This window comes from Heterodontus francisci, chromosome 4, assembly GCF_036365525.1.
Source record: "Heterodontus francisci isolate sHetFra1 chromosome 4, sHetFra1.hap1, whole genome shotgun sequence".
In the NCBI taxonomy this organism is placed as follows: Eukaryota; Metazoa; Chordata; class Chondrichthyes; order Heterodontiformes; family Heterodontidae; genus Heterodontus; species Heterodontus francisci.
Window position 1 is genome coordinate 191,666,422 of NC_090374.1, and position 14,073 is coordinate 191,680,494.

At 44.3% G+C, this 14,073-nt stretch overlaps 1 protein-coding gene across 1 annotated transcript in view; it reads right to left on the bottom strand.

Annotated features, from left to right (window-relative positions):
- The window catches only part of gldc (glycine dehydrogenase (decarboxylating)), a 213,882-nt gene that overhangs the window by 130,720 nt on the left and 69,089 nt on the right, over positions 1-14,073 (bottom strand). Inside the window, exons 6-8 of the mRNA XM_068030712.1 lie at positions 11,279-11,426; positions 7,889-8,085; positions 4,813-4,909 (exon numbers count right to left, since the gene is read on the bottom strand). Coding sequence (XP_067886813.1) covers positions 4,813-4,909; positions 7,889-8,085; positions 11,279-11,426 — 442 coding nt within the window. The remainder of the gene's footprint in view (positions 1-4,812; positions 4,910-7,888; positions 8,086-11,278; positions 11,427-14,073) is intronic.

Genomic DNA, 14,073 nt, shown 5'->3' on the forward strand with positions numbered 1-14,073 from the left:
TCTATGTACAAAAAGATCAGATCTAGTGTGCACACACTTGGGGGTGTCACATTTCAGCCCATGTTAGTACATATTTCTGTCACATGTACACTTTGTTAGCCCCAAAGACATATTCATAAAATTGGAACGTCATAACATAGCACCAAACAGGAAAAATGTGTAAACATCCAGAGTCAACCACATTGCTGTGGGTCTGGAGTCACATGTAGGTCAGACCAGGTAAAGACAGCAGATTTCCTTCCCTAAAGGGCATTAGTGAACCTGATGGAATTTACAACAATCCAGCAATATCACGATCAAGTGTGGCTTGAGAGATGGTGTGGGAGGGAGGGGTTCAGATTTTTGGGACATTGGGACCGGTTCTGGGGGAGGTGGGACTATTACAAATTGGACGGTCTACACCTGGGCTGGACTGGAACCAATGTCCTTGGGGGTGCTTTTGCTAACGCAGTTGGGGACAGTTTAAACTAATGTGGCAGGGGGATGGGAACCAAATGAGGAGGTCAGTGGACAGTAAGGAGGTAGTAACTAAAGCCTGTAAGGAACTAGATAATGAAGTCATCGTGACTAAGGAAAAGAGTAGGCAGGGAGCAGATGATGAATATAAAGGGACTGGTGATCTGAGGTGCATTTGTTTTAATGCAAGAAGGGTAGTAGGTAAGGCAGATGAACTTAGGGCTTGGATTAGTACCTGGGAGTATGATGTTATTGCTATTACTGAGACTTGGTTGAGGGAAGGGCACGATTGGCAACTAAATATCCCAGGATATCGATGCTTCAGGCGGGATAGAGAGGGAGGTAAAAGGGGTGGAGGAGTTGCATTACTGGTCAAAGAGGATTTCACAGCTGTGCTGAAGGAGGGCACTATGGAGGACTCGAGCAGTGAGGCAATATGGGCAGAACTCAGAAATAGGAAGGGTGCGGTAACAATGTTGGGGCTGTACTACAGGCCTCCCAACAGCGAGCGTGAGATAGAGGTACAAATATGTAAACAGATTATGGAAAGATGTAGGAGCAACAGGGTGGTGGTGATAGGAGATTTTAATTTTCCCAACATTGACTGGGATTCACTTAGTGTTACAGGTCTAGATGGAGCAGAATTTGTAAGGAGCATCCAGGAGGGTTTTCTACAGCAGTATGTAAATAGTCCAACTCGGGAAGGGGCCATACTGGACCTGGTGTTGGGGAATGAGCCCGGCCAGGTGGTTGAAGTTTCAGTAGGGGACTACTTTGGGAATAGTGATCACAATTCTGTAAGCTTTAAAATACTCATGGACAAAGACGAGAGTGGTCCTAAAGAAAGAGTGCTAAATTGGGGGAAGGCCAACTATACCAAAATTCGGCAGGAGCTGGGGAATGTAGATTGGGAGCAGCTGTTTGAAGGTAAATCCACATTTGATATGTGGGAGGCTTTTAAAGAGAGGTTGATTAGCGTGCAGGAGAGACATGTTCCTGTGAAAATGAGGGATAGAAATGGCAAGATTAGGGAACCATGGATCACAGGTGAAATTGTGAAACTAGCTAAGAGGAAAAAGGAAGCATTCATAAGGTCTAGGAGGCTGAAGAAAGACGAAGCTTTGAAAGAATATCGGGAATGTAGGACCAATCTGAAACGAGGAATCAAGAGGGCTAAAAGGGGTCATGAAATATCTTTAGCAAACAGGGTTAAGGAAAATCCCAAAGCCTTTTATTCATATATAAAGGAGCAAGAGGGTAACTAGAGAAAGGATTGGCCCACTCAAGGACAAAGGAGGAAAGTTATGCGTGGAGTCAGAGAAAATGGGTGAGATTCTAAACGAGTACTTTGCATCGGTATTCACCGAGGAGAGGGACATGACGGATGTTGAGGTTAGGGACAGATGTTTGATTACTCTCGGTCAAGTCGGCATAAGGAGGGAGGAAGTGTTGGGTATTCTAAAAGGCATTAAGGTGGACAAGTCCCCAGGTCCGGATGGGATCTATCCCAGGTTACTGAGGGAAGCGAGAGAGGAAATAGCTGGGGCCTTAACAGATATCTTTGCAGCATCCTTAAACACGGGTGAGGTCCCGGAGGACTGGAGAATTGCTAATGTTGTCCCCTTGTTTAAGAAGGGTCGCAGGGAAAATCCAGGTAATTATAGACCAGTGAGCCTGACGTCAGTGGTAGGGAAGCTGCTGGAGAAGATACTGAGGGATAGGATCTATTCCCATTTGGAAGAAAATGGGCTCATCAGTGATAGGCAACATGGTTTTGTGCAGGGAAGGTCATGTCTTACCAACTTAATAGAATTCTTTGAGGAAGTGACAAAGTTGATTGATGAGGGAAGGGCTGTAGATGTCATATACATGGACTTCAGTAAGGCGTTTGATAAGGTTCCCCATGGTAGGCTGATGGAGAAAGTGAAGTCGCATGGGGTCCAGGGTGTACTAGCTAGATGGATACAGAACTGGCTGGGCAACAGGAGACAGAGAGTAGTAGTGGAGACGTGTGACCAGTGGTGTTCCACAGGGATCTGTGCTGGGACCACTGTTGTTTGTGATATACATAAATGATTTGGAGGAAAGTATAGGTGGTCTGATTAGCGAGTTTGCAGGCGACACTCAGATTGGTGGAGTAGCAGATAGTGAAGGGGACTGTCAGAGAATACAGCAGAATATAGATAGATTGGAGAGTTGGGCAGAGAAATGGCAGATGGAGTTCAATCAGGGCAAATGCGAGTGATGCATTTTGGAAGATCCAATTCAAGAGTGAACTATACAGTAAATGGAAAAGACCTGGGGAAAATTGATGTACAGAGAGATTTGGGTGTTCATGTCCACTGTTCCCTGAAGGTGGCAACGCAGGTCAATAGAGTGGTCAAGAAGGCATACGGCATGCTTTCCTTCATCAGGCGGGGTATTGAGTACAAGAGTTGGCAGGTCATGTTACAGTTGTAAAAGACTTTGGTTCGGCCACATTTGGAATACTGCGTGCAGTTCTGGTCGCCACATTACCAAAAGGATGTAGATGCTTTGGAGAGGGTGCAGAGGAGGTTCACCAGGATGTTGCCTGGTATGGAGGGCGCTAGCTATCAAGAGAGGTTGAGTAGATTAGGATTATTTTCATTAGAAAGACGGAGGTTGAGGGGGGACCTAATTGAGGTGTACAAAATCATGAGAGGTATAGACAGGGTGGATAGCAAGAAGCTTTTTCCCCCAGAGTGGGGGATTCAAATACTGGGGGTCACGAGTTCAAATTGAGAGGGGAAAAGTTTAGGGGGGATATGCGTGGAAAGTTCTTTACGCAGAGGGTGGTGGGTGCCTGGAACGCGTTGCCAGCGGAGGTGGTAGACACGGGCACAATAGCGTCTTTTAAGATGTATCTAGACAGATACATGAATGGGCAGGAAGCAGAGATACAGACCTTTAGAAAATAGGCGACAGGTTTAGATACAGGATCTGAATCGGCACAGGCTTGGAGGGCCGAAGGGCCTGTTCCTGTGCTGTAATTTTCTTTATTCTTTGTTCTTTTACTTACTTAATTGACTTTAAATTCCCCAGATGACGTGGTGGAATTTGAACTCACACCTCTGGATCATTAGTTCAGGCGCCTGGATTACTAGTCCAGTAACATAATCACTGTGCTACTGTACCCTTATTATATTATGCTATATAATATTTAAAAATATTTTAGTTACCATCTTACTCCCTCACTATACTGAAGACTTAGTACTGGAAATAAATAAATTGATGACCTAATAAAGACATTTAAAAAATTACAAAAACAACAAACAAATTACCGATATAATTGCACGTTCTCTGTTTAATATACTCCCCAAAGAAACTCCCAGTTTTTTTTAATAACAGACAAAATGGGCAATTTCACAAGGTATGCCAGGACTTACTGTTTCTAACTCTGTCTGCTCCTGCACAGCAATGAGTCAAAGGAAATTTTACAGGCAGCATTCAGCTTTGAAAGTAAATATAAATTTGTTGTTTGGGAATCTAACAAAAACACAATGCATGGACTTTGAGCTTTTTGCCAGCTAATTTTCTGAAATGTAAATGCACAGTACAAGGTAAAGAACTGTTCCCCATAATACATCTAGAAAATGTACTTATTTACGACCTGGAGCCAGTAAAGAAAACACTATTTAACAGGAACCATTTCCTTATCTCAGTTTCCAGGGAGAGTTCTTACAAACTTATTTTCAAATTCTTTCAGTGGAGGCATTCATCTTCCTCCCACTTCCTCCTCACTCTTTGCAACAATATAATCTTTAACTCACTATAAGCAATGTCATACACCTCTACTTCACTTTCCCATTGTCTATTTTGAAGGTGGGAGGATATCTTGAACACAGATTTTGTACTTACTGAAATAGCTTTAACAGGTATATTTTGCACACCATGAAAAAGCTTTATTTTGTACATTGATTTGGCTGTATTGTAATTGGGACTAAATTAAATGCAAGAAGTGCTTGCTGCATTAAATTGGTCACTGGCCTTTGCATGTCCCACGGACTTACTTTTGTTTGTCATGCATATACAGAATTCAACCAAATGTTCCCTTGCATTAACTGACCAAATTCAATTACTTTCCGAGCTCCTTTGAAGTGGCTAAAGCTGTGCACGACAATTTTTAAGAACAAAATTAGTTTCTTTCCTAACACTCTATGTTGAACCCAAATGATCCTCAGAAAAAAGTGCAATTTGGCATCTATGCAGTATTTGTGAACACTAGGAAAAAAGTGCAATTTGGCATCTATGCAGTATTTGTGAACACTAGTTGTTGTCAGTAAATCTTATTTCAATGTTGTCAACCAGCTGGTGCTGGAAGTAGCAATGCTTTACCTGAGCTGTGCAAATGTTGCTGGTAGCTTTGTCCCTCCTGATGTGTTGCTCTCTGGTTTGTAGTGCTAGGCGATACACCTCCTTTCCAGCAGCATCCCTGTATTATACAAATCAAAACAGCCATAAATAAACCTTGAGCAGAAATGGTCCACTTACTACATCTTCACCGGAGCACTTGTTTCTGGAGAAAAACTTTCAAAATATATGAATCTAGGCAAGGTTTTTAAGCTGTGCATTGGCCCAGAATTTGCTGCAGTGTGCTCCCATTTGTTAGAATTTCTTCCTCACCCTTCAGCTCTAAGATTTTCTGCACTGTAAAGGGTGGAAGTCTGAGATGATATCGGCAACTGGGCATCTGGGACCTTGGTGAATGATGGGACCAACAGTCTGTCTCCTTAACCAATGTGATTTAAGGATCGAGAAAGACAGAGGAAAGAGGAAATAGGGTGAATTAAGAGTCAAATAAGGTACAAAAACAGTAAAAAACAAAAAAAAAAGAGGGAAAGATAGATTGGATTGAGAGAGATAAAAAGAGGCAAAAAGCAAGAAAACAAATCAGAAAAATTAATTTCAAATTTTAAAAATCTCTAAGAACAATTTACTACCTGCAGGATTGAGACTTCAACGTTTCAATTGTTCCCTTCCTGGGCCAAAGAGTTTGCTTGGCACTCCAGGAACATAAATTACACCATAAACAGTTCGTTTTGTTATTAAGTACCCACCCTAACTTTCTGTGGTGAGTTTAGTTGGTAAATAATGCGCAAATGCAGCAATATCATGCAAATCAGGAGGAGGTTGAGGGCAAGCTGCCATTTTCCCGAGAGAAACGGCGGAGTGACCCAAGTTGTTCCGCAATTTGTGACGATTTGTAACTCATGCGTATCGCTGGATGCTGGAAGATTTACGGACCAATAATGTCAAGTCCAATAAATTTGTTATTTTTACAGCGTATTCTGGCCCATTGTGCATAGAATAGAGAGAGAGCACACACAAACTTGTCAGGGAGGAGAAACAGTAAACAGATAAATGGATACATTGCCTAAACAACTGCAAACAGGCTTGTGGGGTGAAATTGCACTGTGTGACATCAGTAATTTATGTACTTGGATTTCCAGAAGGAATTCGACAAGGTGCCACATAAAAGGTTGTTGCGCAAAGTTGGAGCTCATGGTGTGGTGGTGGAACATATTGGCATGGACAGTGGCGCAGTGGTTAGCACCGCAGCCTCACAGCTCCAGCGGCCCGGGTTTGGTTCTGGGTACTGCCTGTGTGGAGTTTGCAAGTTCTCCCTGTGACTGCATGGGTTTCCGCCGGGTGCTCTGGTTTCCTCCCACAGCCAAAGACTTGCAGATTGATAGGTAAATTGGCCATTGTAAATTGCCCCTAGTGTAGGTAGGTGATAGGAGAATTGAGGGAAGGTGGGGATGTGGTAGGGAATATGTGATTAATGTAGGATTAGTATAAATGGGTGGTTGATGGTCGGCACAGACTTGGTGGGCCGAAGGGCCTGTTTCAGTGCTGTATCACTCTATGACTCTAAAACTAGCAAAGACCAGGAAAACATTTGCTGTGAAATTAGTATCTTTATTGCAAAGGTAATTGTTTAAATCCCCATCGCATGCCATGCTATCCCTCTCATGCCATACACATCCCATTCCTTTCATTCCTCATATCATCCCATTCCACCCCCTCTTCCTATGCCACCCCCATTCCTATTCCATCTACCACATGCCATCCCTTCCCCATCCCTCCATTCCACACCTCCCAGACCAGCCCACCACCCCCTATGCTGTCACCCTGCCCTCCTTCTCTCCCATGCCCCTCACTACCCACCAATGCCAGACCTCTGCTCCACCCCCATGCTGGCCTCCTGTACCCCTACAACAATGCTGTTCCACCTCCACTCCAACCACCCTCCCATGCCATTCCCCCCATTCCCTCTCGCCCATGCTGTTCCCCCACCACCCCCTCTTTTGCCATTTACCCCCCTCGCTTCTGCCATGCTGCCCACCTGATGCTGTCCCCAGAATTGTTACAGCACAAAAAGAGGTCATTCGGCCCATCATGTCTGCACCAGCTCTCCCACCCCCTCACCCCATCCCATGCTGTTCCCCTGCCTGCCCCAACCCCCACCCCCTCATCGTTGTCAAGAGCCCAGTAACTAAGGCTGGGGCACGGTGAGAACTGGAGGGCACAGCCCTGTAAGTGTGGCCAGAAAGTGGCAAGAACCAGAGCCAGTAAGCGAGGCCGCAAAGCGGCAGAGGCCAGAACCAAGGCTGGCCAGCAGGGACAGCCAGAGCCTAGGGAGCAGTGAGAGCCAGAGCCCAGTAACCGAGGCTGGGGAACGGTGAGAAACAGAGCCCTACCTTGCTCAGGGATGCTTAGACCAGTTGTAGTGCACCTATCAATGCTACAGTTGAAATCAGCTGACATGGAACAGGAATTGAACCTGGAACCTTCCTGGTACACAGTTCAGGACCACACTAGGCACTTATAAAAGGTTATCTAGGACAGCATGATTTTGCATCTTGCACCATGACAGCTGCTACCACGGTCTCTGGAAGGCAGACCATGAATTCAACTTCCTTCTGCAGTGTCAGTATCTACAATTTTGAGGAAACTCTTGAAATCCCTTTACAGTGAAATTCAAAATTAAATAATACTCTCCTGATTTTCTGTAAAAAAAAAACGCTTTCCATTTGTCAGCAAAAATCAGTTTTCTTTGGATGTTGAGATACCAGGGTCTCGCTTCTCCTAAACCCAGTTAAGTGCTGAAAAGGGGAAAAGCAAAGTAGGGCTGCAATAAAGGTTTCCTTTGATACAACGCCCAAACCCCAGTTTCTACACAAAGGAGTAAACCAGGAGTATTTTGAACATCACTCATGTGGTTATTCCTTAAGTATAGCCCTACATAGAGAGTGTCAGTAAGTTAGTTGACTGAAACATGTATTCCAGAAGGCATCTCTAGATAGTCCACTTTCCTCCTCAAATTCCCTCTTTGTAAGATTTAAAAAGGAACACAATGTACCAGTCACAAAATTGGTACTGCACCCATCATCGGCATGTATTTTCTTACCTGGTAACGCCTACCATTCTTCCTGGCATCAGTCTTACAAGGTTTTCTTTGACAGCAAAAAAAGCAGCATGTGGCCCTCCATAGGAAAGTGGCACACCAAACCTCTGCGAGCTACCAAGTACAATGTCGACAGCAAATTCTCCTGGAGGTCTCAGTACACACAATGCCAGGAGGTCAGTTGCACAACATGCCAAGGCCTGAAAAGTCAAGAAAAAAAGTGTTACAGAAATAAAAACCTAACCTTTTAAATAAAAACTACATTTTTGTAGGAGTGGAGCGGAGAATTGAATTACTGTTAAATGCCAAAGCTTTCTCATTTGCCTTTTTTTCTTGCTAAATGTTTGTGCTATTCAGGATTAGAATTGATACAAGCCTGATCAAAAGCTACAGGAATTGTAAAGATTGTAAATTATAACTATTCACGCCACAAGGCTCCACATAAAACCCGAGATAATCCATTGCCTGGCCAGGGATTATTATTCAGAACTTAAGAATGGAAAAGTATTAAGTGCATCAGGTAATTGTATAAAATGTTGTGAACAATTAATCTATGGAATATAAAAAGATGATTTGAATTCCTTTGCAGTTTCTAATAAATAGTAGATCTCCGTAGATTAATAGTTCACAATATTCATACAATTACCTGACGCACTTTGGCTGGATTCTGTGCAGGTGACAGGGTTCCTGGCGTCGGGCTGAAAAGGTGAAATGGTGCCTACCCACTGTTTTTTTCATGTTTGTGCTCGGAGCCAGGGCTGCTCATTTTACTGTCAATTCACACCCTCTCTGTACTAACACTTTGTCTTTTAACACACCATGAACATAACATTTGCCTTTGTTCCATGACCTTCTGGCCAGTTATTATCTGTGACCTTGTCCTATCAACAACTCTTTCGTTATCTCTTGCTCCACCCCTGCTTTACTTGCTTAAAACCTTTTACATTTTTAATATTTGTCAGTTCTGATGAATGGTCACTGATCTGAAACATTAACTCTGCTTCTCTCTCCACAGATGCTGCCAGACCTGCTGACTATTTCCAACATTTCTTGTTTTTATTTCAGATTCCCAGCATCTGCAGTATTTTGCTTTTATCAATCTAGTAAACTTCCTCTAATCTGCCTCCACGCATTTACATCCTTCCTTAATTAAGGAGACCGAAACTGCACATAGTATTCGAGATGTGGTCTCACCAATGCCCTATATAACTGAAGCATAACATCCTTACTTTTATTTTCAATTCCTCTCGTAACAAAGGGTAACATTCCATTAGCTTTCTTTATTAATTGCTGTATCTGCATACTAACTTTTTGTGACTCATGCACGAGCACACACAGAAACCTCTGCACCTCAGAATTCTGTAGTCTTTCTCCTTTTAAGTAATACTCTGCTTTTTTATTCTTCCTGCCAAAGTGAACAACCTCACATTTTCCCACATTATATTCCACCTGACAAATTTTTGCCCAGCAGGGGGTCCAAAAAAATCCAGCCCATTTTTCTGCTCTTAAGTTCCAAATAATGACCCTTGGCCAGGTAATGGATGATCAAGTTTTATATGCAGCCTTGGGGTGTGAATAGTGTTAACGGATAGTGCATTGTACATTCTTTACAATTCCTGTAGCTTTTTGATCAGGCTTTTAGCAGTTTCATAATCAGAATTGTTTTAAAAACAAATCCAAATTCTGCCTCAGGCATTCACCTTTTGCAAGCTCCTTCTGGATTTTCAGCAAATCTTTTGGACTTAAAAAGAATTACAACTAAAAGTGTTTACCGCCAGGCATTTCGACCTTGCTAATACTTCACGAATTTTTAGAGCTGTACGTTCTATGTTGAATTCTGCTTTGAATTGTTCACAGCACATTATCTCCATGTGTGAAATAAAATGTTGAATCGTTTCATTCTGCACTTTCCCATCCCACAGCGACATTCAGTAAATTATTTACAATGTGGGAATTTTTGTCCTGGCATTTTGGGCACGTTAACAAAGTCTTTTTTTCCTTTCAGGAAGATCTTAGCAATAAACTGTAGGACGCTACAATGCAAAACCAGAACCTGGCTCTAAATTAATTGCGTGGGCTAACAGTGATAACAGTGAATACAAGGTTCAGCCAGCCTATATCATTTTATAAGCCAACCATCTGGGTCAGCACAATGGAACTGCTAAACTCAGTACAGCGGTGAGAACATTTCAACTTGAATTAATCAGCATTAATCAGCATGCTGATCAGCATCAATCTGACATGGAGGCCGATTTCATCGGATACTTTAGGCGCTAACAAGCCTCGGAGGCAGCCAAGATAGGGATGTGAACTACAAAACCAGTTTAGCAATCATTTAGCACAAGACACTACCTTGGTAAAGGAGTTGAACGGCTGTCTGGCGGATCATTAAGGGCCTGATTTAACAATTATACCACCTGCTATCACTTAATAAAGAGACTGCACAGCAGTTTGGTGGCCAACACTTCAATTAACAACTTTTCCTAAGAGTGACCAACTGAACAAGAGTAAAACAAGTCATTGTGAGTTCCAAAAAAGGGTCACTGACCCGAAACGTTAACTCTGCTTCTCTTTCCACAGATGCTGCCAGACCTGCTGAGTGATTCCAGCATTTCTTGTTTTTGTAAAACAAGTCATTGCTGAGGATTTCTGGTGCTACTTAAAGCTATGCTCGGCTTTCGCTGTTCCAACTGCTACTCAACATTTGAAGCAGACTTTTGAGACACATTGGGAGAATTTCTGGGACCACGTTGTCAAGACTTCACCAACACCCTATCAACATTTATTCTAGAAATTCGTTGCAAACTACATCTAAAGAGAGTGAATACTGTGCAACTCTATCTTATAGGAGTCACCAGGAGAAAGGAAGTGCTTGGTCATGGGCATCTTGCTGGGCCGACCCTTGGATTGGATGATGAATGGAATGAGGGCATGAAGGCCAAGCAGAGCAGCAGCAGGAGAGGGGGACACTAGGGAAGGAGGGTGAGGTGGTGTCCTTCCCCATTGTGTGTACAGGACATCCCTCCTCCTCTGGACTTCCTCCAATAGGACCTCCAGTGCTGCGTCCGAGCATGAGTGCGCCCTCTCCCTCTCTTCCTGAGCCATCTCGAAACATTCCATTTGTATATCAGCCAGTGCACTCCACACTTTCAGTGGAAGTGGAGGTGTGAGTGGAGGCTACAATACAGTTCCACAAAAATTGCTTCTGATCAGCACTTGAGCGCGAAACCTACCTGTTTAAGCACCTCGAGACATGTTTAATCATGGGAATCAATTAGCCCCAAAATTGCAGGCTAAAACCAGACTTTTCCACTGGCGTGTCTCATCAACACAGCACCCACTCCCACCCATTTTCACCTTTCACCAAAATCACACCCAACTTCTTTGACTCACTCCGTTTTGATGTGCGAGGTCAACAAGTTCAGCATAGTCTTCAACTCTTCCGTCACTATCTGGGTACTGGAACAGGACACCACTGACATCCTTTCTGCTGAAATCCATCTCTTGGGGCAATTTCAACTCTGTCGTAACTCCTATGTAACTGGAAAAATAAATTTAAACAAAATCAAATAAAAATGATTTTATGCTCATACATGTGGTTAGCACCACAGCCTCACAGCTCCAGGGACCCGGGTTCGATTCTGGGTACTGCCTGTTCTCCACTTCCACTGAAAGTGTGGAGTGCACTGGCTGATATACAAATGGAATGTTTCGAGATGGCTCAGGGAGAGAGGGAGAGGGCGCACTCATGCTCGGACGCAGCACTGGAGGTCCTATTGGAGGAAGTCCAGAGGAGGAGGGATGTTTGCAAGTTCTCCCTGTGTCTGCGTGGGTTTCCTCCGGTTTCCTCTCACATGCCAAAGACTTGCAGGTTGATAGGTTAATTGGCCAGTATAAATTGCCCCCAGTATAGGTAGGTGGTAGGGAAATATATAGGGACAGGTGGGGATGTGGTAGGAATATGGGATTAGTGTAGGATTAGTATAAATGGGTGGTTGATGGTTGGCACAGACTCGGTGGGCCAAAGGGCCTGTTTCAGTGCTGTATCTCTAAACTAAACTATGACAAAGACAGCTTGCTGCTGTCAAGCACGTTGACCCAAGCTTTAGTACCATCCGCAACAACTTATATTTATGAAGCACTCCTCGCAAAGAAGTATGTTCTACAGGGTTTCGCAAAGATGGATACCAACACAATCCTAAGCTACATCCTAAGGGAGCTTTTAAAGGCAGAGAGGAACAGAGCAAGGAAAAGTGGGTAAGACATCCAGAGGCCAGCACAGCAACTGAGTAACCAATTTCTGATGGTGGACAGAAAAAACGAAGGAGCAAGAAATAAACTGGTTGGAAGATCAGGATGGCATCGATGGATGGAGGGGATTGCTCAGAGAAGGTGGAGAGGGCCATAAAGAGAAAGACGAAGATCTTAGAACATAATACGCAAGAACAAAAGAAATAGGAGCAGGAGTAGGCCATTCAGCCCCTTGAGCCTGCTCCCCCATTCAATAAGATCATGGCTGATCTGATTGTGGCCTTATCTCCACTTTCCTGCCTGCCCTCCATAATCCTCGACCCTTGTAGATCAAAATTCTACCTAGCTCAGCCTTGAATATATTCAATGACCCAGCCTCCACTTCTCTCTGGGGAGGAGAATGCCAAAGATTAACGACCCTCTGAGAGAAGAAATTCCTCCTCATCTCTGTCTTAAATGGGAGACCCCATCTTGGTGACAGTGGAGCTTGGCAATAATAAGGGAAGTGAGCATGCAGAATTTTATGTGGGACAGGGCACAAGCTACAACATTGTGGACTAGCTGGTTTCACAGAATCACAGACAGAATGCTTACAGCACAGAAGGAGGCCATTTGGCCCATTATCTCTGTGCCAGCTCTCTGCAAGAGCAACTCAGCTAATTCCACTCCCGCACCTTTTCCCCATGGCCCTGTAAATTTTTCTCTCTTCAGGTGCTTTTCTAATTTCCTTTTGAAAGCCCAATTGAAGCTGCCTCCATGACACGCTCAGGCAGTACATTCCAAATCCTAACCACTGGCTGCATAAAAAAGTTCTTCCTCACGCTGTCATTGATTCTTTTGCCAATTACCTTAAATCAGGGTCCTCTGGTTCTTGATTCTTCTGCCAAAGGGAACAGTTTCTCTCTATCTACTTTGTCTAGACCCCTCGAAATTAAATCAAATCTCCTCTCAACCTTCTCATCTCCAAGGAGAACAACCCCAGCTTCTCCTATCTATCCACGTAACTGAAGTCCCTCATGCCTGAAACCATTGTTGTAAATCTTTTCTGCACCCTCTCTAAAGCCTTCACATCCTCCTGAAAGACAGGTGTCCAGAGTTGGACACAATGGGCTGAATTTTCACCGAAACCTGGAAACAGGAGCCAGGTGTGTGTTTTCAGATCTGAAACCTGCCACCGGTGGGAAACTGATTAAGGTTCAGAATTTCATGGGGGGTGAGCCTTTAATTGGTATGGTGACAGGTTTCCTGTCTACTTAGAGCCAGTGGAAATGGAAGCGGATCAGTTGAAGTGTGGGATTCGTGTAGACACCTCACGGCAGCCATCACTGAGGCTGTTGGTTGTCCTGAGGGAGAGATCTGTGGTTTGTGCCAAAGCCTTCCACAGCACCAGAGGGAAATGAGATGTCACAGGGGAGCTGGAGGCCTGGCATCCAGGGCAGGGCAGACACTCGCTTCATCGATGCCCACCTGGATCTAATGCTGGAGGCTGTGAGGGAGAGAAGGGAGGTCCTCTTCCTAGAGGGTAGCAGGAGGAGGCAACCTCATCGTGCAGCAGGGGCACTTCTCTGTTCAGCATCATCTCCCTCCGCCTCCTCTTCCTCTCTCACCTCCTGCTTCGCCCCCAATGAGTTGAATCATTCTAGAGTCTCATTGTCCTCAAGGTCCACAGCCCTCTGGGAAGCCATGTTTTTGAGAGCGCAGCAGACCACCACAATGACCAATGACCTTGCAGAAAGGTATTGGAGGGCAACATCTGACCAGTCCGGGCATTGGAAGCACATCTTCAGAAGCCTGATGGTCTGCTCAATGATTGTCCCACAGTGAAGGTGGCAGTGGTTACATCTCCTGTGCCTCTATCTGGGGCTCCTGTAGAGGGGTCAGTAGCCACCTCTTCAAGGGATTTCCCTTGTCCCCTTCGATCCATCCACACACTTTGG